The sequence below is a fragment of the Carcharhinus amblyrhynchos genome, chromosome 4 (genome assembly GCF_965287045.1).
Source record: "Carcharhinus amblyrhynchos chromosome 4, sCarAmb.v2.hapA, whole genome shotgun sequence".
Lineage (NCBI taxonomy): Eukaryota > Metazoa > Chordata > Chondrichthyes > Carcharhiniformes > Carcharhinidae > Carcharhinus > Carcharhinus amblyrhynchos.
In genome coordinates, this window is record NC_137327.1 from 95,815,604 (window position 1) to 95,838,568 (window position 22,965).

Here is a 22,965-nt window from a genome sequence, read left to right on the forward strand (position 1 = left end):
TAATGAGTGGAAATGCCTCACTTACTCTTTCTCCTGACAGATTCCTGATCCTGTTGGATTATCTGTGTGATCTACTTGACAGCAGTTCATATGGCCTTTCCAAATCGGCTAAATAACTGCTGCATTCAAAAACGTAACACAAGTCTGGCAGCAACACTTCTCTGTAAATTAATGCTTACAGACTAACTGGCACAAATCACAGTGATTGTTCTACACGAGCTCACTCTCCAAATAGCACTATGTTACAGTTTAATTAAATTGTTAATAGTCTGAAAATGAAGAAAATTGGCTTGCTTGCTTAGCATAAAGTTGTAATGATTGACAACTGAATCATTTCCATTTTTGTCTCATTCTGGAAGTTTATCAAAACCTGCTCCCGCCACTTTGATATTTCAAACTCAGGTTTTGAGCACAGGACTGTAAAAGCATCTGGCTTATCCATTCCTACTTACCAAAGGGCATGTAACATTTTATTGCCCATCCTTCACACAGTTAATGCAGAAAGTATTGACCAGACCTTTACCCACCTTGCCCGCCACATAATCAGAGCAGGCAAGGATCTGACAATGGAAATCTCTGTTGACCTCAGATGGGAATTTCCAATCTCACTCAAGTGAGGCCATAAAATCCCACCCCATAGATCAGCTTCAATCAGCCTCTCCTTGATGATCCTACATCATGTCTGTTGACTCTCTTCTGGGTACAGACAAAGCAGCAAAATAAGCTAATTACTGATCTGAATCTTCAGAACAGTAAATGTCTCTTGTCTCTGAATTATAAGATTATCTTTGTGAATATTTATTGAAGAATATCATATATTAATATTGCATGATATTTAAACATTAAAGCTCAAGGATCGTAAGTACAGTTATCTATAAAATAAATAAATTCAAGATATTGCGAACTACATATATGCTGTAATTCTGACTGGTGAGTACTAATGAATGGTGTATCCTGTCCGCATGTATGCATTAATTACCAGGTTGTATGTGAATGAATCACGACTGCCTGCAGACATTAAGGAAAATTTGAATACAAATTGTACCACAGCTGAGTGTGTTCAACTGAAGGCCTACCAGGATATCCGGAAAGATCTAAAGGAATATGCTAAAGGGAATGTCAAAATATGGATCGGTCGGGAATACACAACTTATGGCATCTATGAAGTCATTCCTGAGGTAAGTTCAGTTTTGTAACACAATCTAAAAACACCATCCTATACACCCTTTCTACTTCCTACCACCTCAATAAAAAATAAATCAAGACCTTCAGACCAGTTTCCTATTCGTAACCCAATCTTATCCAGAATTCAATTTCTGACTGCCAAAATTCTCGCTTAAGTCCCAAAGTTGTTCTTGCATTTTGGACGGGTCAGGACTCAGACAGTGCTAATCACTTTGACCTTGGCTTACCTTTCCCATTGTTTGATTATTTTAGAAACAATAAATGTAAGTATGAGGAGCAGGCCACTGTATAACACTCATCTGTTTTGTTGATATAAAAAAGAGTAAAATATGGTCTTTAATCGCTACTCTGAGATCTGCCTCTTCCACCTTTTCATCTTTGGCAGTGTCCTACAGAATGGATCCCATAAGAACATAAGAAATAGGAGACGTTGGTCATTTGGACTACTGAGCCTGCTCCACCATTTAATAAAACCATGACTGATCTAATTTAGGCTTTAACTCCACTTTCCCATCTGCCCCCCTTAATCTATGCTCCCCTTTCAAACAAAGGACAGTTAACTTAGCCTTAAATGTATTAAATGACCCCGTCTCCAATGCTTTCTGTCCGAGAAGAAATTACTCCTGTGTCTTAAATGGGAAACCCCTTATTTTGAAATTGTGCCCCTACTTGAAGACTGGGAGGCCTTGTGCTCTGGGTTCAGGCTCCATTCTCGAACTTGATGGCCAAGGAAGGTGCATTCATAACGTGTCCAAATAAGTTGACCATCAACCCATAAGTGCTTCCAGCCAATAGCAGGTGGTAGTAGAATCATAGAAGAATCATAGAATCCCTAAGGTGCAGAAAGAAGCCATTTGGCCCATCAAGCATACAAAACAACAATCCCACCCACCCCAGCATCCCTGTAACCCCATGTGTTTACCATGGCTAATCCCCCTCACCTACACATCCTGGAACACTGAAGGACAATTTAGCATAGTCAATCCACCTAACCTGCACATCTTTGTTCTATGGGTGGAAACCAGAGCACATGCAGGAATCCCATGCAGACATGGGGAAAATGTGCAAGTTCCACACAGACAGTCACCCAAGGCCGGAATTAAACCTGGGTCCCTGGCACTGTGAGGCGGAAATGTTAACTACTGTGCCCCTGTGCCACCCTGATAAGAGCTGAACAGATTTCTGGTCTACTTTGAGGAGGAGGGAAGAGGGGAGGGGAAAGGGTGAAGATGGATTTGGGATTGAGGGTTGTCTCTGATGGGCTCAGGGAACTACAAAAAGGATCAACACCACAAAATGCCAGTGGGGGCAGAAGGATGCCTTTAAGTGGCAATTAATTGGCCATTTATGACCCTGAATAGGTCCAAGGGCAGGCAGGCCACCCAAAGCCGTATCTTCTCCCCCCATGCCCCCACCACAACACTGTCCTCATAAAATTTCAGACAGGTTGATGGTAGGCAGGTGGATGACTGGAAAGCCATCTGTTGAATTTGACTTGCTTTCAGCAGACAAGTATAAAGTCCAGTTCTGGATCTCTTATACCTCACTACCTTCATCTATTAGGCGAGTTGGGCAATGAAGGAGTTTTCCCAAATTCCTGTATATTTGATGTTTTCCATATTAATGCCAACAGCTACACTGAAACATGCAATGACACCTGTCTTTTCATTAGCTGACCAAAAGAGGGAAAACAGTCATGTGCTAATAAAACTCAAAAATATGTTATGAATAATAGAGACACAGTTCATCATTTGAAGAGTCTACAGTTACATCTGTTTGGCTCGCAAACCTTTTGTAGTAGAGAAATATTTAATGATATTAGTTGGATGAAACCTTTCACAAACTGGGTTGCTCATTCCCACTAACTGCCCACACCAACCATTTTATGACATAGGCAGTGTGTTATCAGGGCAGATGGGCTTTGGAATTAGCCTAATTAACCTGTTATTATCTATTTAAATATGGCAGGTGGGCTACCAGTTTGGGCACCTGCACATCCTAGTATTTTGGGGATGACCTCAGGAGTAAGAGGGAAGGTGGTGGTGGGGTGTGCATTATTTTATAGTCTACCCCACACCCCCCATCCCGCCTACTGAAAACATACCCCACAGGGGCACATAAAATGCAGCCCCTAATGTTTTGGAAAAACTCATGCTAACTGCAGGGAGACAGTGGCATATGGCATTGTCGCTGGACGAGTAATACAGAGACCCAGGATAATGCTCTGGGGACCTGAGTTTGAATCCCACCATGACAGATGGTGAAATTTGAATTCAATAAAAGTCTAACAATGATAGTGAAACCATTGTTGATTGTTGTAAAAACCTATCTGGTTCATTAATGCCCTTTAGGGAAGGAAATCTGCCATCCTTATGTGATTCCAGACCACAGCAATGCGGTTAACTCTTAAATGCCCTCTGAAATGGCCTGGCAAGACACTCAGTTCAAGGGCAATTGGGATGGGAAAGAAATGCCATTGACATCCACATCACTTGATTGAATGTAAAACCCATATGGATATGAAGTTGCCTGGAATGGAATACTAAGTAGAAAATCCCAGTAAGGTATATCAAACAATGATGAATCACCAAAACAGGCCACAACATCTTGATCCACAGTGAAGCTGTGATATGCTTACTTATCAACACAAGTTACAGTATTTGATCAATAGCATTCTGGTAGGAAAGTATAATATATACACCACCTCATTATGCTCAATGCAAGCACCGTATACTCAGGCTTTCTTAGAACTTGGTTAACTGTTGCACAAGTGTAACACACATATAGTTCACACATACGAGAGTGCCAGAGGAAACTGGAGCAAATCACTATGCAGTTAGTACAACCGGACAGGCACAAATGAAATATCATTATTTATTGTGCAATGTTGCCAGCTACAGGTTAGTATCAAGAAAGTATCACTGTTGTTCCATTTCTTTGCCTGAACAGAGGTTAAACTGTTGTACACTACAAAGAAGAAACATATTGGATTTCAAATTGTAATGTAATAATTGTTCCAATCTGTGGAGTTTAGAAATAACAGCTGCAATTCTCCAGAGTTGGAATTAAGTGCCCACGCCCAAACGAGAACAGAAGGGTTTCTCCACCACCCCCAGCGTTAGCAGCGTCGGTCATGTGAGAGTCACCCACCTGAAAGATGTTAATGAGATTATTTCAGGAAGCCCACCAGCCAGCTCCACTCTTCCAAGCCCAGGGTGATATTTTTAATGGGTGCCCTGATCTCTGTGCTCAGACAGGCCACCCCTCCCCCCCAAAAAAATTCAATGGTGCTCCCCCCCCGCAGACCAGGGGAGCATCGCCAACCTCTCAATAAAGAGTGGCATCCTCCCCACTGCCCCACAAATAATGGGTAATCCCCTCTCTCACATTATGCAGTAACCTGACCCAAATGCTCCAAGACATCTCACCTAGTCCCTTCCTCCTCAGATCTCACACTCAAATCCTATACCCTCAGACTCTCCACTCAGCCCCCTTCCTTTTGGACCTCCCAGTCAGGCCCAATTCGCACTCAGAACCCTTCCCCCCACAACTCAACTAGCTAGGAAGCCTCAGCAACTTCAAATCAAACCTGTGTGCATACGCTGGGACTGAGTTTACAACTGGACAGATTGGAACCCCCCCCTACCTCTCCCACCACCCCCCAGGTAAAATTGACATCTCCTCTCTGTCAGAGGACTTCAAAGGGGTCTGTTCACATCTTCAGCTTCTGACAAAGACGGAAAACTCTCTGCTACAGAACGGAGTGCTGCAATGATTCACAATCCCGCCAAGTTACCAAGGGGCATGAAGATTAAAGTGACCTGGCCACTTCAGAATTTTCACAGCTAACAGGCATGAAAGCAGTAATTGATCACAGAGCTGCCTGAAATCACCATGATGTGGGTATGCCGGCGTTGGACTGGCGTAAACACAGTAAAAAGTCTGACAACACCAGGTTTTAGTCCAACCGATTTATTTGATAATAGACTCACAAGCTTTCGAGGTCGCCATACCAGGGGTGATGTTCTGGTCTGCCAGGGCCAGTTCAGTCAACACTCCCCCATTCTGTAGAAGAGCGGTAAGGACAACACCTTGCCCCCAACCCGAGCCCACCCTACCCTCAGGGTCCTTTGGGGATCTTTTCTCTGCAACCTGACAGCAGCAGAGGAGTAAATGGTGACTGTGCCTGGCTCCTTGACCACCCAAGGCTCCAGGCAAGGGTGTCAGTGCGAGGGTTCCAGGGGTAATGTATCATTGACTCTGTAAAGGAACATGGCCTGAAGGGGGCCTGAGTGGGAGATCATGAGGAAAAGGGGGTCTGAGTAGGGGATCAAGTCTGGTCAACCTCATGCCCGCTTGTTGTGGTGGGGAGGATACCTCTAACTGCTGAGGGGCTGGCAGTGCTTCCTTGAATTTGGGATTAAATACACCAGGTCCTCACTTGGATGGGAATGGGGATGGCCGATCAGGCTTGGAGCATTAGGAGCGCAGCAAATCTTTTTCTTGTTACCTCATGCTCGGTTCTCTGGGCCATCGTAATTCTCATCAGGCGCTAATGGGCCTGGAGAATCCCCCTAACATGACATAAATACCACATATAAACATTTGAGTTCAAACAGAGCCTAACAGCCATTAGGATGAAGCTCTGAGGAAATTAGTTTATTGTATAAAAACTATGAACACATGTCTATAAAAGGTAGGCCTCAAGCTCAATTATTGATTTATTTTTCTCTCTTTTCAGTCAAAATTGCTTATTGATAGATACTCCCCAGTACAAGTCACCAAATCTATCAAGGACAACGTAGAACAGAAAGGACTGAAAGCAGCACATGTGAGTATACAAGCAGCAATTATGAGAGGAATGGGCAGAAATCCAAAATGAGGTCCTGCCTTAGTGCTTCAAATGATTTTAAAAAATGATGTTTAAGAGATGTAATTGTTATACTGAGTGATAACTAATGCAAATTGGTTTCTCATTATTGGAAGGGCCATAAAGGCCTGTTGTATAGTAAAGCACTAAGGTATAACAGATATTAAAAAATATATGCTTGTTAAAGAAAAATAGGTTGAATTAGTGAAGGCCTTGCATGAGCTAAGAATGTCCCAACTACTTTACATATTTTCTATGCAAAAGGGATATGGGATTGTTTCTTTTCAATTAAACAGACAGGCTGCAGCTTGGACAATGTAGAACTCTGCCAGTAAGTCACTGAAGCATCAACGTAGAATATGGGTGGAATTTTACTGGCCCATCCACCCGAGGTTCGTATGATTCTGCCCAAGGCCAACAGAGATTGCTGTTCACCGAGCCGCGCCTGCCCCCAGAACCAGGGCAGGCATGCTGGTAAAATTTCGGCCGATGTGTTCAAATGGACCACACAAAATGTCTACACAGAAAATAGCTGGAGCAAGTTATTAATCCCCTTCTGGTTTGACAACAGACCACAGATCAGCTACTTTATTGATGATAAATAAATAATTGATATATATAAAACTGATATCGGAAGTAACTTCTGAGAGGCCAGTGTCCTTTCACCAAAACTACTGATTTATTTACAATGGTTTGCAAGGTTTAAGCAGATATTTCTCAGTACATTTTTTCTGAGTGCTGGTGACCTACACACTCCACATTATGGGCTCAATTTTCCAGTCACACTTGCCCCAAAACTAGAAAATCCCTTGCATGGTCCGTGTCCCACCCATTACAATTCCTGTGGCAGCCAGGGCAGGAACTTTCTGCCCTATACATCTCTGTAAAGCTCCCTGATTGGGTGGCCTTAACAGGTCTCAATTAGGGATATCTTTCAATACCAACCAAATAAACCAACTCTAATTAACTTAGGGACAAATTAAAAGGGGCAGCTCCCCAAAAGGAGGGGAACAGCCTGAACAAAAAACAAAGTCAAAAGAAAACTTAAAACATTAAATCATAATGTGATTAGGCTTCAATTAGGGAGCTCATATTCCAGCAGGTCCAACTCATGGACCTCATTGAAGTCATTACACTATGCTGCCAGGAGAAAGGGTGGAAAGGATTCTACAAATCATACAAATGACTACAGCCAGCTTGCTGCTACTAAATGACATGTGCACCAGTACAAGGACTGAAAGCAGCACATGCGAGTATACAAGCAACACCCAGCCATAGCATAGGAAGTCTTATCAACAGGAAAATCCCAGCAAACCTATGTTCCACTTTGTGATTGAAGTGAAATGCACCTTCCTGCTTACTTTGTACTATTTTTAATTATTTAATTAATGCACTCATATGAAATCCCCCATATGTACCTTTTAATGCTTAATAACTTATTTAAATTAATGTTAAGCTAATAGGCAGTCATTTGCGTGTCAGAAAGGAGCATTTAAAGAATTAAAAAAGTATGAAATGTCAAATATTCACACCGTAGAATCAGATTGGTGATGGTGATTGCTGGTAAGGGGAGGGGGTTTGTGGTGATGATGAGAATGTTCATGTGGGGGACGTTGGTGGAGTTAGCGAGATGTGGGTATAACAGATTATTTGCACTTCCAATTGCTATTTTATTAGGTACGTGATGCAGTCGCTGTCATATGCTACCTTGTATGGCTGGAAAACAACGTTCCAAGTGGAGAAGTGACGGAACTCTCAGGGGCACTCCATTTAAACCAGTTGCGCAGGTACAAAACTTACAGAAAGTTTGCTTAAAGGCTGATGGTATGTCTATTGGCTGATACTTCAACTAAAACTCAACTCACCAGAATTCTGTATTACACAGGCAGCATTTTCAAAATAAAACCTATTGTATTAATTATTAATCTTCACATTAGAGATATATTAAATGTCTCAGCAATATGTTATGAAATATAGGATTAAAAGCCCAGGAGAAATTTGAATGTAGGACTTGTAAATACTTAATGCATTCATATGAGATTATTTTGTTAATTTATTTGAAAATAAAAAGTAATACTTTAGCTAAAATTGAGAGAAATTTTATATGGACAAATTATATTAATGTTCATATAATTGGATTTCAAAGCCAGAGTTCACTGATATTGTATGTTAGTTTCAATATTCATTGTTTTTGTCAAGTTGTCACTGAATTTTGATTATTTTCAAATATTTCAGATTACTCAGTTCAAGCTACACCATTGGTGGCAAAATTCCAAAATTCCAATGTTAATTTGGACACATATCCCTTCTTGTGTTTTTCAAGGGATCTTGTACCATCCTAAAATTTATCCAAACTGCCATCTTAAACCTTGTAAAGGGGCATCCCTCTAAAATTACCAGTGTTTCACTTTGTCCCTTACATGGTTTGAAACGTTTTAACACTTGCAGCTGCACAACGCCTATCAGCTTTTGGTCTCGAAGTATTGACATAGAGCACCATGTATTGTGTCAACTGCCTTGATGAAGTCCAGTGCTCTCACATATCAGACTTATTCATCAGCAGTTGCTCAATCCAGGTCCATACATGAGGGTTTTAACAGCGGGGTGTACATGTATCATTCTTTAACTGCCCCCCACTTTAAAGCTATTCAATTTTGGATCAATGTAGGCCACAGCCCGTTGCCCTGGCAACTGTGTCCATTTTGCCACAGATTACATTGCAGTGTGTTCCTGTGTACCACGCATGTGTTCAACAAAGGAACTCCGATACAGAATTTTGAATTATGAATTTTTGGCACATGTCTCCAGTAAAGAGATTACACATTCCAAATCTAATTTAAAATAGAAGGTGCTTTTATCATGCATTGATGTTGTGGGGAGCAATTCCAAAGAAATTATTTTGGTGATCGTAATAAACTAGGATAGATCATTCCTTATTGCTTGCAATGTGAACATAAGTAGAGCTAAAGACTGGTATGAATGCAAAATGCTTTGGTACATAATCCTCAGACTATCATTGCACTGTATAATATTCCTATTCATTCATTTCTAAAAAAGAATTGTGGTGATAGTATCTTTTACACACAATGACAGATGTTTTCAATATCTATAATGTGCATGAAATATTAAAATGACTGTACTTTTAATTACCAATATTAGCCCAAATTGTTTAGTTTATAGTTTATTTGTTTATTGGTCAGAGGTAAGGCTCATGTTAACATCGCAACGAAGTTACTGTGAAATGTCCCTAATCGCCACAGTCCGGCACCTGTTTGGGTCAATGCACCTAGCCAGCACATCTTTCAATTTAAAGTGGGAGGAAAGTGGAGCACCCGAAGGAAAACCACACAGACACGGGGAGAATGTGCAAACTCCACACAGACAGTCACCCAAGCCAGGAATCAAACCCGGGTCCCTGGCGCTGTGAGGCAGCAGTGCTAACCACTCTGTCACTGTGCTGTCCAAAATTGCAAAATTAGTGTCAAACATTCCTCCCTGCTATTTTCAACTTCATTGTAGTGTTAATGTAAGCCTACTTGTGGCACAAACAAATACATTTAAACTTAACTTCATATAAACACTGATCAGTTTAATTTAGGTGAAGGAATCTTTCGTTAAAGTAGCAGACAGAGGAATGCCACTTGAACAGATGCAACATCCAAACTACCACTGCTGTTACCAACAATAATTTCCAAGTCATTGATGTAGGAATATTTTTGTCTCAAGAAACAATCACCAATATAGTGGGCCCATTGAGGAATCATTTTTCATCTCTTTTTACAGTAAGCAAAGCTATTTCAAAGGCCCCAGCTTCGAGACCATTTCCGGCAGCGGTTTGAATGCAGCTCTTGCTCACTACAGGTCAGTGTACAGAAATGTGGACCACCACCACCAAAGCACCCCCCCCCAAGAAGTAAACATCAGTCAAAAAAAAACAAATAACTGATTCTACTGACATCTCTCAATGCAAATAACATCAATTTGCTTTATGGGTAGATGTGATTATAGAGCAGTGTTACATTTTTGCACTGTGCTTCATACTGAAATCAGAGTTTATGGGCTGGATTTTGTTGTGAAAGTAATGGTGACATGAACAGCGGTCACTGTTATTTATTTGTAAATTGGACAGCAACTTCCAGCAAGCAGAGATGTATAATTGAGCATAAAAATCTGGAAATTGTTCTCAAGATGCATTATTCCTCCACAATATGCATTTTGCCATCTGGCTCTCCATTTAAATGCATTGAAGGGTGTGAATTTCCCATGCTGATGTTGTATTAGCTGGGACATTGTGTGCAGCTCAGGAGGCTACACTATAGGAGGGATGTGAATGTATTGGAGAGAGGGCAGGAGAGGTTTACAAGAATTGTTCCAGGGATAAGAGACTTCAGTGATAAAGATAAATTGGAGAGGTTAGGACTGTTTTCCTGGACAGAGGGTGGCTAAGAGGACATTTGATAGAGATGTTCAAAACCATGAGGAGACTGGCCAGAGCAGATAGAGAGAATCTGTTCCCACTTGGAAAAGGATCAAGAATGAGAGGGCACAGATTTAAAGTGATTTTCAAAAGAAACTAATGTGAAGTGAGAAAACACATTTTTACATGAATGGTTCAGGTCTGTAATGCACTGCCTGGAAGCAAGGTGGAGACAGGTTCAATTGAGGAATTCACGTGGCATTAGATGATTACTTGAATAGAAACAATGCGCAGGGGTATGCAGAAAAGGCAGGAGAATGACACTGTCATGATGCTTGTTGGAGAGCCAGCACAAATGTGATGAGCCAAATGGCCTCCTTCTGTGCTGTAACAATGTTATGATTCTGTGATATGGACTAAATTCACCTGAAAAGGTTTGAAATGGATAAGCCTTAACAAAGTATCTTTTAAACAGCATGCTAATTTTTAATTACTGCTGAACATTCTCGCTGGCTTTGAAAATTAACTTCCACAGGCATAGAGTTTCATTTATTTGGCTTTTTAAAAATAAATATATGGGTTTCTTTTTACCCTTTGTTCTACTTTCCCTTCTCTCCCTGTCTCTTAATCTGATCTTTTTCTCCTCTCTTTGTTTTGTGTTCTGCACCTGATTTGGCATTGGATTCATTATGAATTCCTGTTTCTAGATCAAGAGGTCTCAACAAAATTACACCTAGTGAGAATGATTTTGAGTCCACACTCTCCATCTGTAGGAATGGCAGTGAACACCCAAAATCCAGGGAGCATGATTCACGCCAGCGAGTTTCGAGTTCTGATCTTCCCAGTCTCTCACCGGATGGGAATCGCAGACAGCTCATTTTAGTACATTAGCATGTCATTAGCCAGCACTCTGTCTGGGGCTTACCCCCTTATCAGATATTCAGCAGGTGCCACTGTGATATCACACCAGTGCCATTTACAACAGCTCTACATAAGTGTGAACCTGGTGCCTTCACCTCCAAGTGGAATTTTGGAGCTGAGTGCTCAGCCAGCCAGCATCCTCCGCAGTGTTCACTGCTCACGGGGCACCAGAGAGGACTTGGGGGACACAGTAGACTCAGCCAGGGGTTGGGGTCCCTGGATCACCATTTTGGCGAGAGAGGTCAGGAGGGGTCACTGGCAGGTCTCACCTTCCCTTCACATTGGGCGGCTCTTGATTTAAAAGGGTAGTGAAGGCTGGGATGTAGGCAGCACTTCCTGTGTCCTCCTTTCTGGGTTCATGCCTGTATCACACCTGAGGGAGTGCCCTTCCACAATAGAGGCTGGCCAGAGAGTAGCAAGAACATCACACTGCCATTCTCACACTCCACAGGGATGAGGCACTGGGTAAGTATGGTAGTTCCCCCAAGCTTGGTGGCATGAACAAACAGGGTGGAGGCCCTTTGGGTGAACAAAGTAAAACTTAATGTCAAACATTTGAAACAAAATGGTGACCTATTTACACTAGTGCTTATATCACCCGTGCCCACTAAGTGCCTACAGTGTCTTAATCTTCCTCACCCTCTCGCTATGTCTAGGTGTATCCCGAGGAACCACAGCTGAAGCTCAGCTAGACTGCTCACTTCCATGCCCTTTTGCCTGAGATTACCTTGGCAGGACTGGGGCCTGCCTGAGTGTCCATGCCTGCTTTCAGGCATTACGGATCCTACACTGCTTCACTTCTCGGTGTCAGAGGTTTGAGGTGTGTTGTTCATAGGGAATCACTGTGTTTTTCATGTCAGAGGCAACACTGCCATTTTTTTGTATTATTTTGCCCATTGTAATAAATCTCACATGGTTTTCATCACAAATTGACCGGGATCTAAAGCGGAAATTTCATTTTACCCTTGTCATGACAATGATTCAGCATTGGAGTGGCACGCAAATTTACTGAAGCAACCTTTCATGTGACTGACAGGATGGGAAAATATTAAAACCTGACTGATACTGAATGCTTCAGGAACATAAATAGAATGTCATACTATTTACCATCTATTTTAGAGGCCTTGCTTAAAATAAAAATAACACTCCTGTTTCCTTGAATAAATCTCTTGGTCTAGATCATTTTCATGATTGTTCTTTTGCCTCCTTCTTTTGGTGAATTCACAGTTTTGGCACCTAGTGCATGTATTTTAATTGTAGCCTATTCTTTCGTCTTAGCCCTTATTTCCCAGGGTGAACGTATCGGGTGGGATTTTATGGCCGCACTCGTCTCAAAACTGTAAAATCCTGCCCGAGATCAACGGACCTTCCCATAGTCCACTCCTCACCCACTCTGATTTTGGTGAAGGGCAGGGCGGTAAAATTCTGGTCTATCATCTTTGCTAAAGGTATTTTGCCTTCATACTATCCAAGAAAGCATTTCTAACACACTTTGACACTAACACATTTTGTGCATTTCTGTTCTAAATTTTATTTCTCACTGTGGCTCAACTGAAGAAGGAAAATGACAGTTGAAAACAGTGGGAATAAAATTAAGTTTTTTAATTGGTCAGTTTTCTTGTATTTGCTTACATGTGAATGGTAACTGTAAAAAGTAATTGAGGAATTTGATTACTCAGCTTTCTACTGACTACTCCTCTTTTGAAAGAAATCAAATAACCAATTAAACTAAATCAGATAAACAAATTAAAGGAACAACATTTTAAAGGGATACGGCCTGAAACAAAAAGCAAATCACGAATGAAACTTAAAACATTAAACCCCTGACTACTAGCTTTTTTTTTGCAGTTGGCAATTGGATATCTGAAACAAGTGTTTTTTTTTCCCCTTACTGCTTGAGATGTAAAATCTCAGACCACGTGCAATGCCTTTGAAGTGTGAAGAGGTGAAATTTCAGAAGAAACTAGGTTCGGGATTCTCCCACTGCCCACTGAGAACGGAGAACGGAGAACTTGGAACTCAGCCAAAGCTCCATTCCGTTCGGAGAATCCCAGCTGCGGATGAGGCCGGAGTTTTTCGGCATAAGTGTCAGTCTTGCTTACATGAGCCTACTAATCAACCTTACAAACAATGCCAGCATTACTTTAAAGATTAGACAGAAGTGATGTTGGGAGTATTTGATATTTCCATGTTGCTAAATTGCTCATTGGAGAAGTCAGTTAAGGACAAGATAGCACAGACAACATTCGGCTTGTGAAGCTAACCACTGCTGATGTAATAGATAATTAATACAAAGCATACTGTTTACCAAGGCATGCACATCCGCAAGTGCAGTTTGCTGCAAACCACAACTTAAATCTCGAGTTGCTCAAGTGGTTTTAGAATGTTGTTAATGTCTACAGGTGAGCTGCTAATGGAGGTATGGCAAAATCTTTGATAGGCCAGCTGAGAAAAACATCAAAAGTTTATAAAAATGTCTGTCAGGGAACACAAGAGTCAGTTCCTGTCGAAATGAAATATGTTGGTTTACCCTCTCAGCCATACCTCTTTGGGAATTATAGAGAGCTTCCTGGGGCCAAGCAGAGAGTTTGTGTCAGTGTTGTGAGCAGTACCATCTCCTACATCAGGCTTCCAGACAAACACGCCAACGTTACATGCTGACAGTCAGTGGTGTGTGACTCAGTCCATGTACCAGCGTTAGCTGTTAAAGTATTCTCCTCCCCCAATCTCTTACCAAGTCCTGCTCTTAATCCAACTGATTCTTCTGCTGCATAGTCCAAGCAGGAATTCACATAAGAACAGGAATTCTGACCTACAGGATGCAATGCCTGAAATCACTACCATCAGCAGCAGGACTCAGGCTCAGGCAGCTCTGCTGGAAGGAAGGAAGGTGCATATAACGAGGTTCAGCATAGTAAGGATTAACATCAGACTGAAGAACAGTACTGCTCACGTTGTGATGTGTTATATGATGGTAGATTGTGTGATAGTCTGAGGGAAGTCATGAATATAGCATCTAGATAGAGTTATACCTTGGAGAGATGTTTATAGTTATGTGTTGATAAATGGTTCATGTTCAGCTACATAAGCCTCCAGACCCCTTAGTGGGACACCAAACAACCTAACAGTAGAAGAGGGAAATGGATGGCAATAATGCAGACGTGAAAGAGGGACATGAAAGAGGGAGTGAAGACTACGGCATTTGAAAATGTTACGCTTTTGTGGGGGGAACAAGGGTAAATGGAAGCAGTGCTTTGGGGATGAGATGAGCACCTGCATGAAGTAAATGGCCTGGAGTTTCATCAAGATTGAGAGTCTCTGTCACGAATTAATGGTGCACAGAGCCTAAAGTCATGAGTCCTGCTCCAAACACAGCATTTCCCAGTTTTTGCAGGGAAGGGAGTGGCAGACAGGGCTTGTTTTGCGTATGTGCAGTTCAGTGCAACAGCTGGCCATTTCGGTTATCATCTGCCTCCGCTCAGGCCTGTATCCCAGGAGTGTGAAACCCAGTGTGTAAAATGGACCTGCTGAGAACAGGGGCTGAACTTTGTGCCTTTGATTGGATAGCCAGAAGAGGTTCGTTTCCCCCTGTGGTATTGACTTTGAACTGGTCTTTACTGCCCCAGGAATAGCACAAGATCAATTCCAATTGTCTTCCCTTAACTCAAGGGAGCAGGAAAATAGGGCTAATGGTCTTGTAGGGCAATTATTGCTTCCACTCCTGACTCGTGCACAAATATGGCAGGAAGAAATTTGTGCTGGAAGAGGACACATGAGGTTTTGTGTGAAGGAACATACAAGATGGGCATGGCATCCTCACACACAGAGGCTGTGGAAGTCTGTCACCATGAGCAACCGAAGGCCAGAGACAGGGCAGAAGACCAGAAGGAAGAGGTTGCTGCCTGCGCACAGGGAAGTAGGAGGAGAGGCAGGACTACCTTTGAGAAGCGGGTACAGACCTGGGACATCATACTTCGAACTAGACAGACTTACAATGAAAGCTATTTTAATTGGGCTGATGTGAAGAATGCAGGATGAAGAAGCATTGTGTCTGGATTCCTGATAGTGCAGCAATCCATCCTCTGAGGTGTTTTAATATCAAAGAAATACAATGTAACTAAAGTGCAATCTGACAATAAAATGTCACAGCAGCGATGACCTCGGTGGAATTCACAGGAAGCTAATTTTATAATTCAGCAGTTATATGGATACTATTTTTTAAACCAAGTACTAAATCCCATTCCTCCTGGACTGCCGCAAAATAAAAATATTCAGAATTTTTTTCTGAGCAGCAAAATTAATAATATCCTGACCTTAAACCTCCTCCTCCATCTGTCATGATGGAACTTTTCTGGAGGTCAATGCCTGAGTTCAAACTGTGACCTTGACAGCAGCTGATTACATCTGCTTGGAGATGATAAAATCTAATCTCCATCCCCATTCACATTTTCATAGGGCCGATTTATCTTTAATGTTCAAAAGGTTTAAAATCCAGAAGGCATACATTCATGAGAGACTGACATTTCTCTCTTAATTAAAAATGAGAGTGTGCTTGTTTTCTCGATAATAAATGACTCTCTAATGAAATCTCATTCTCAAACGTTGAATGTTTCATAGCCACATGTTCCTGCAATTTCAGTCATGGGTCATTAATTCTGGTGAGTAAAAGTGACACCTCTTGATTTTTTTTAACTCCATGCTCACTGGACTATTCCTAGAAAACTTGTTATTACTGCACAGAAACTAACCATTTTACTGCTGCTAGGCCCTTTAGTACTAAATTGTAATGTTCAGGCAGTACATTGTCCCTCATGCAGTAAGGCCTGAACTTTTGCACATACAGGGCTTGCGTGGGATTGAGTACAGTGCCGTCCACACCGTGATGTAAGAGAGAAATGATTCAAACACAGGGTCATTTGAGTGTGTACCAGAAAGCATGCAGACCATTGTTAGCTTGTACCCATTACTGTACATTTATAAATAATTCTAAGAGTCAATGAAGACTTACAGTTAACCTCTGTATAGCCACAAATGCTTCTTCAGACCTACCGAACAATAACCAACACGTTGCAAAAGGTGGGGCATCAGTTGGCACTGTGAGAATTACGCCATGGGTGAGTGGAGGGGCATAGGTTGGCATGGATATATGGAGCATATGAGGAGCCATGAGAAGTTGGCAGGGAAGGTATAAGAGGCCACGAGATGGGAAGTGGGCGAAGGAGCATGAGGTGTCCTGTGTTTGCATGGATAATTCATGGAGAATGTTTGGGAGCACGTGACTTAAGGGGGAGGTCTGACATTTGTTTCATTGCTTTTCTCATGTGCAGGATCTTGAGCCCACACTCTCCGTGTGCGAGATTGCCGGAAGGGGCCCAAAATCCTGCAAAAACCATAAATCTGACTGGTGAGATTGCCATCTCCAATTTTCCCCACCCCTTGTCAGTGACATAATCAGATTCACATCCATATTGGATATGAATCTGATGTAATTAAAATTAAATGTAATTACACATCCCCCGAACCAAATTATCCCCTCACTAAATGTTCATCCCTTGCTGACATGATGTGACATCAGCGGGTTTTACAGTGGGTTTAGCCAAATATAGACCTTTCAGGTGGATCCTTTTCTTACATTCAAAGTTTCAGATCTGGAGAAACAGATCAATGGAGCTGAAGAGTTTCACACCCATTTTTCGCCAGAACTCACACTTTTACCAAATCTTACCAAAAAAGGGCAGTGTTATTTTCTCTCCAGGGAAACACACCAGTTTACCCTCCAGATTTTTCAATGCTGTACCTAAAAAAACACAAAAAGTTGTGTTTCACACCACCACGTTTGGGGAGGGAGGGGTGCGGCAGGGGGGCCTCAATTAGCCAGCAAAACCTGGCTGCACAGAGATCGGGATGTCATTTTTAATGGGTGCCTCGATCATAACCTGAGTGAACATTCTGCCCAACACACCATGGAAATCTCAGGCGCTCCCCTCCCTACTCCCAACTGGAGTTGGCATTTCTCTTATCCCACCTCCCCTCCCTGCTGACCCCCCTCCGCTCGTCGACCCTTTCTCCCACCCCACATTCAGATGTGCATCATTGGCATCCCTTGCTTCTTCATTTGCTTCTGGTGCACAACCAAATCTAAATGAATTGCACCCCTTCCATCCCATTTAGGCTCCCACTGGGGTCCACCCTTTGTCTCAGGTTGGCACAGCCATGGTGCTGACCTGGCAGTTCCAACCTCTGCCAAGGGTCAGGGCAGTGTCTGGCCAGGGGTTATATTCAGCATTATGCCCCCAGGGAGACTCCCATCTTGGTGAACCCGTTATAAACCGTGCCGATGCGACATCACATTGACGTGGTGTCAATATAGGGTGAAGGTGGTGAGTTAAAGAGATTCAAAAGTATTGAAATTCATGTAAAGCCCACTATAATATCATGAAGTTGATGATGTCACTGGTGAGGGACCAAGAAGATCTGAGATCACGTTTTCTCCCGTGAGATCAGCAACTTCCAGATCTTCTGCCCCAGTCAGCATTCGCAAGGATAGCAAGCATGGGCTCAAGATTGCCCCGATTCTCGTAAGAATCCACTCCCACCCTTGCCTTTCACCCAACCAGTTTCCAAACCCAGCAGCCCCTTACTACTTTCCTGCGTCGCCCAACCCTCCAAATTGAAAATTCAACCCCTGGGGCACTTTTTCCCAAGCCGAATTCACAAAGCCAAAGTTGTCCTGACTCTGTACCCCCGACCTGGGAGCAGAAATTCAGAGTTAACCCACAGGGCTATAAATTCACAAGTTCCATGGAGGATGCTGCATTGCAACTGACTCTAATCAGATTGAATTTCAAGCACACTTCGTACATGTATGTTCTACTTCTGATATTTTTTGAATATTAAATTAGAAAAGTAGCATGATTAATAAAAAAAGTTGACCTTTTAGACTCAGAATTTGTAACATTTACTGAGTAAATTAAAATGCAAGACAGGATAATGTCACCCAGTCACTGACAGTCCCTGCTACTGATTATTTTAAAAATCAAATTATCATATCTATCGCGACATTTCTCCTGGTGAGTCAGATTGAACATCCTAGAAACACATCTTTTCTAGGAGCAATGGGTTCTATTCTACAACCTTTGAACCAATCCAAAGCCCAATATGGTTCGAACAGCAGTACCCTGAGATCCAAACCCCATTCTGGGAGATTACCAGACATTCCGGGCGGACTTGTAAACTTACCAGGGGCCAGCCCCATTGCACTATATCAATATATCTTATCTGTGCACCAAGCAAAATTTCACTTTCAAATGTTAATTCAATTTTGATTTAACACCACAAAGGCAAGGTTAGGAAGTATCATAGAAAATAGGAGCAGGGATAAGCCATTTGGCCCTTTGAACCTACTCCGCCATTCATTATAATCATGGCTGATCATCCAACTCAGTAGCCTGATGCCACTTTCCCCATATACCCTTTGGTCCCTTTCCAAGAGCTATATCCAACTCCTTCTTGAAAACATTCAATATTTTGGCCTCAACTGCTTTGTGAGGGACTGAATTCCATAGGCTCATAACTCTCTAGGTGAAGAATTTTCTCTTCATCTCAATCCTATAACGTTTACCCCATAGCCTTAGACTATGACCCCTGGTTCTGGACTCCTCCACCATCAGGAAATCCTTCCTTAATCTACCCTGTCTAGGTCATGTTCGTGTTTTGTAGATTTTTATGGGATCCCCCTCATTCTTCTAACTCCAGTGAATATAATCCTAACTGACTTATTCTCTCCTCATAAATCAGGCCCTCCATCCCAGGAATCTGTCTGGTAAACCTTTGCCGCATTCCCTCTATGGCAAGAACATCCTTCCTCAGATAAGGAGACCAAATGTGCCTACAGTATTCCAGGTGTGGCCTCACCAATGCCCTACATAATCGCAGCAACAGTAAGAAATCTCACAACTATAATCGCAGCAAGGCATCCCTGCTCCTGTACTGTACTCGTCTCACTACAAAGACCAACATACTATTTGTCTTCTTCACTGCTTGCTGAACCTGCATGCTTACTTTCAGCCATTGGTGCACAAGAACACCCAGGTCTCGTTGCACATTCCCCTCTCTCAACTTATAACAATTCAGATAATAATCTGCCTTCCTGTTTTTGCTACCAAAGTGGATGACCTCACATTTATCCACATTACACTGTATCTGTCATGCATTTGCACATTGTTGCTGATGCATTTTTTTGCTGAAAAGAAACCAGGGAGGGCATTTCAATGAAGTAGTAACTGCAAGTACGACAGAAACATGAAGAGACAAAAAATAGTTGGATGCTGCAATGTGCTGTGTGCAGTGCTTCCCCCAGTGTTCCACATAAGCTATTACCTATATCAGGAATTAGGTGTTAGATGATATGAAACTTGAGGTGGTTATTGGCAATGTGAGAAGAATTATGGAGTTTGAGATCAAGGAAAAGAAGAATTTGGAATAAGAAATTGGAAGTCTTGATTTTAGCATTTCGATGTTGCGGAGAAGAGGAAAGACTATTTATGTGATTTTTAAAAATCAAAATGTGATAATGTAACCATGACATCAAAACTTAAAAATTACCAACAATCAAAACCTTCAGCCTAAGCTATTGATTCAAATCTGAGGCTGTTTAAATGGATCTGAATTGCCAAGTTCACTGACTTTCTTTTCACTTTCTGATTTAGTCCCAGCAATGAAACAGACAGGAAGCTGAGTACAGATGAGATGTACCTGGTAGACTCTGGAGGACAGTACCTGTAAGTATGTTCACACGCACTCGCATGCATGCACACACATGCACGTACACACATGCACTTACACTGCATTTATCCTACAGGGTAGATTTAGCAGCAATTGGTCAAATGCACAAGATTGAGGCAAGCTCAGAAACCACTAGTGTAATTTAAAGCGACTGTATGAATGATCAGAGACTGCAGGCAGACAATTCCCTGACTGATATTCCCAGCAAATATTGCCTCTTGACAGGGGTGTCCAATGGGAAATCATCTCTCAAGACTCCTTGCAATTACTCATTATTTCCCAGAATCTCAAAGCTGTGAAGATCCTTAATCATAAATTCCAGATTGACTTTTTTTTTGGTTACTCTTTTTAACCATGGTGATTTCCCACCTTGACCCAGTATCTCAATGAAACTAAATGGACAATTATTCCGTCTAAACAGTGCTGTTACAAATAGTTTACTTAAATTTTAAATTCAGACTGATTTTGGAACAAACCAACAAATGGAAAGAAGGGCCTTAGACTCTCAAAAGGTTTGGCACTGTGGGAAGGGGGAGGTGGGGGTAGGCAGGGGGAAGGGGGAGGTAGGGGTGGGGAAGGAGAAGTGGCAAGGGAATTTGGCATGCTGAGTTGACTCTGAATTAGTCAAGATCATTCTCCCAAATTATTGGAAGTTTCTTTAGACTCAATCATATGCTGATGTTTAATTAAAAGGATTTAAATTTAAAAATTTGTTTGTTTTTAATGAAACCAATGTGAATGATGATAAGATACCAGTAATGTTGCAAAAAGAAGCAAAAAAGAAATTAAGTTTGGAGGATATCATTGAATTATGCTATGATTTCATTTTAAAAGCCCACAAATTGTGGGAGAAATTAAAGACAAAGAGATTTTTAAAAATTCCACAGTTTTGAGCTCCTTTCATTTCAACAACTAACAATCCAAATATATTAGATAGTGGGGAGCTTTCCTCTGATTGTATTTGTTAGTACAGTAAGAAGTCTCACAACAAGTCCAACGGGTTTATTTGGCAGCATAAGTTGTGAGACTTCTTACTGTGCTTACCCCAGTCCAACACCAGCATCTCCACATCATGGCTACCATCATAATTGTTAGTAACAGCTCCAATCCTGACACAAGATTTTCTGTGTTCTGTATTTCTGAATGAAGATATGATCAAAGTAAAGCATTATGTTTTCTGGCTTGCTCCCTCAATCTACACAATCCATTTTGTTGTTATTTGTGTGAAAACTTTCCTTCAAAATAGCTGCTTACCATAACACCACAAAATAACGGCATGTCAATTTGTTATATGTGAAATATTTTGGGATGTTTCTGAAAGATGTGAATAGATGTAAAAAGGTGTTAAGAGATCACATTCCTTGCTGTAAGTAATGGTTGCAGGAAATGTGCCATAGTACTTACCATGTTACACTGGAGGAAGCAAAAAAGATAGTCAGCCACATTTTTGTCCTTAATGTGTCAATCTTCTTTAAACATTGTGACTTCATATTAAAACCTAGGGATGGAACAACTGATATAACCCGCACTTTACACTGGGGAACCCCCACCAATTTTCAGAAGGTACGTGAGTCTACAAATTTGTCTGTATAAGCATTTCCTTTTGCAGATTTAAGTTAACATGATCATTAAGACTGTGATCACAGAACTGGAGCCTGAAGTTAAGCTCATTTCTCTTCAGCTTCCCACTGCCTCAGTTCTTAAATACACAGCACGATATGAAGCCAACCATACAGAACAGGAAAGTTCCCATTTCACTCCTTAACCTGTAATTGAGTTAAACTGATCCAGGCTCAGATGACAATAGATGTGATAGAGCAGATCTTAACCGCCACTATCTATAGAGTGAAAAATCAACCAAGGTTCCCATTCAATGTCTAACAATACTCCCTCCACTGAAAATGTGCCAGCGATCCAGACCAGGATCAAACTCAATTCCCAAAGAAAATGCTGCGTTTTTAAAAATGGTATTTCTTTTACAAATGCAATTGCATGGGACATTGCTTTCCAGAAGAGAGATTATTATTTCTCTGGTTTAGTCCCAGATATTAATGTTCTGTTCCCAGTCTCATGCAGAGGAGCAAAATGATTCACCTGCACCTCCACCTTATCATTAGCATCAAAATCTTAACATCTCTGATTCTGTCAAAGTTCAGGCAGTGCTAGAAGTCAGGGAAGGATGCGTCTTGAAATTTAAATCCAGGTGAACCACCTTCTGGGCCCATATTTTACCCTAGTAATCCCTTCTATAAATTTGATTACATCTATTAGATTTTTTTTAATGCTACTCTTCTGTGGAATATATCCTCTTGGCTTCTAAGTTAACAATTAGAATCCTTAGAATTCCATGGACTCACAGAGTCCTTACAATTCAGAAGGAGGCCATTCAGCCAATCAGGTCTGCACCAACTATCCGAAAGAGCATCTTACACCCCATAACCCTGCACATTTAGCTTGGCCAATCCACTGAACCTGCATATCTTTAGACAGCGGGAGGAAACCTGAGCTTCGGAAGGAAACCCATGCAGACACGAGGATATGCAAACTCCACACAGTTACCCAAGGCCAGAATCAGCCTTCAAATGATAGGATAGACTGTAAATTTCTGCTCCACAATAACTATTTTGCATACCTGGACAAAAAAGCCGGCAAGCTGTCACATCAACCCTAATCTGCCCTCATTACTGGAGACCTCATAACTCCAACATCTCTCCTATAATAAGATGTTCAAAATGCCTCTAGCATTCCAACTACAGCTCAGCCAAAGTCTTGCATGAATTCATCATCG

General features: G+C 41.7%; 1 protein-coding gene across 2 annotated transcripts in view; it reads left to right on the forward strand.

The window, feature by feature from the left end:
• The window catches only part of xpnpep2 (X-prolyl aminopeptidase (aminopeptidase P) 2, membrane-bound), a 76,523-nt gene that overhangs the window by 40,282 nt on the left and 13,276 nt on the right, over positions 1 to 22,965 (forward strand). For both annotated transcript variants that reach the window (XM_080187591.1, XM_080187592.1), the window contains 6 exons: positions 983 to 1,178; positions 5,927 to 6,016; positions 7,733 to 7,842; positions 9,839 to 9,916; positions 20,102 to 20,173; positions 21,680 to 21,740. In XM_080187591.1, the coding sequence (XP_080043717.1) occupies positions 983 to 1,178; positions 5,927 to 6,016; positions 7,733 to 7,842; positions 9,839 to 9,916; positions 20,102 to 20,173; positions 21,680 to 21,740 (607 nt within the window). The remainder of the gene's footprint in view (positions 1 to 982; positions 1,179 to 5,926; positions 6,017 to 7,732; positions 7,843 to 9,838; positions 9,917 to 20,101; positions 20,174 to 21,679; positions 21,741 to 22,965) is intronic.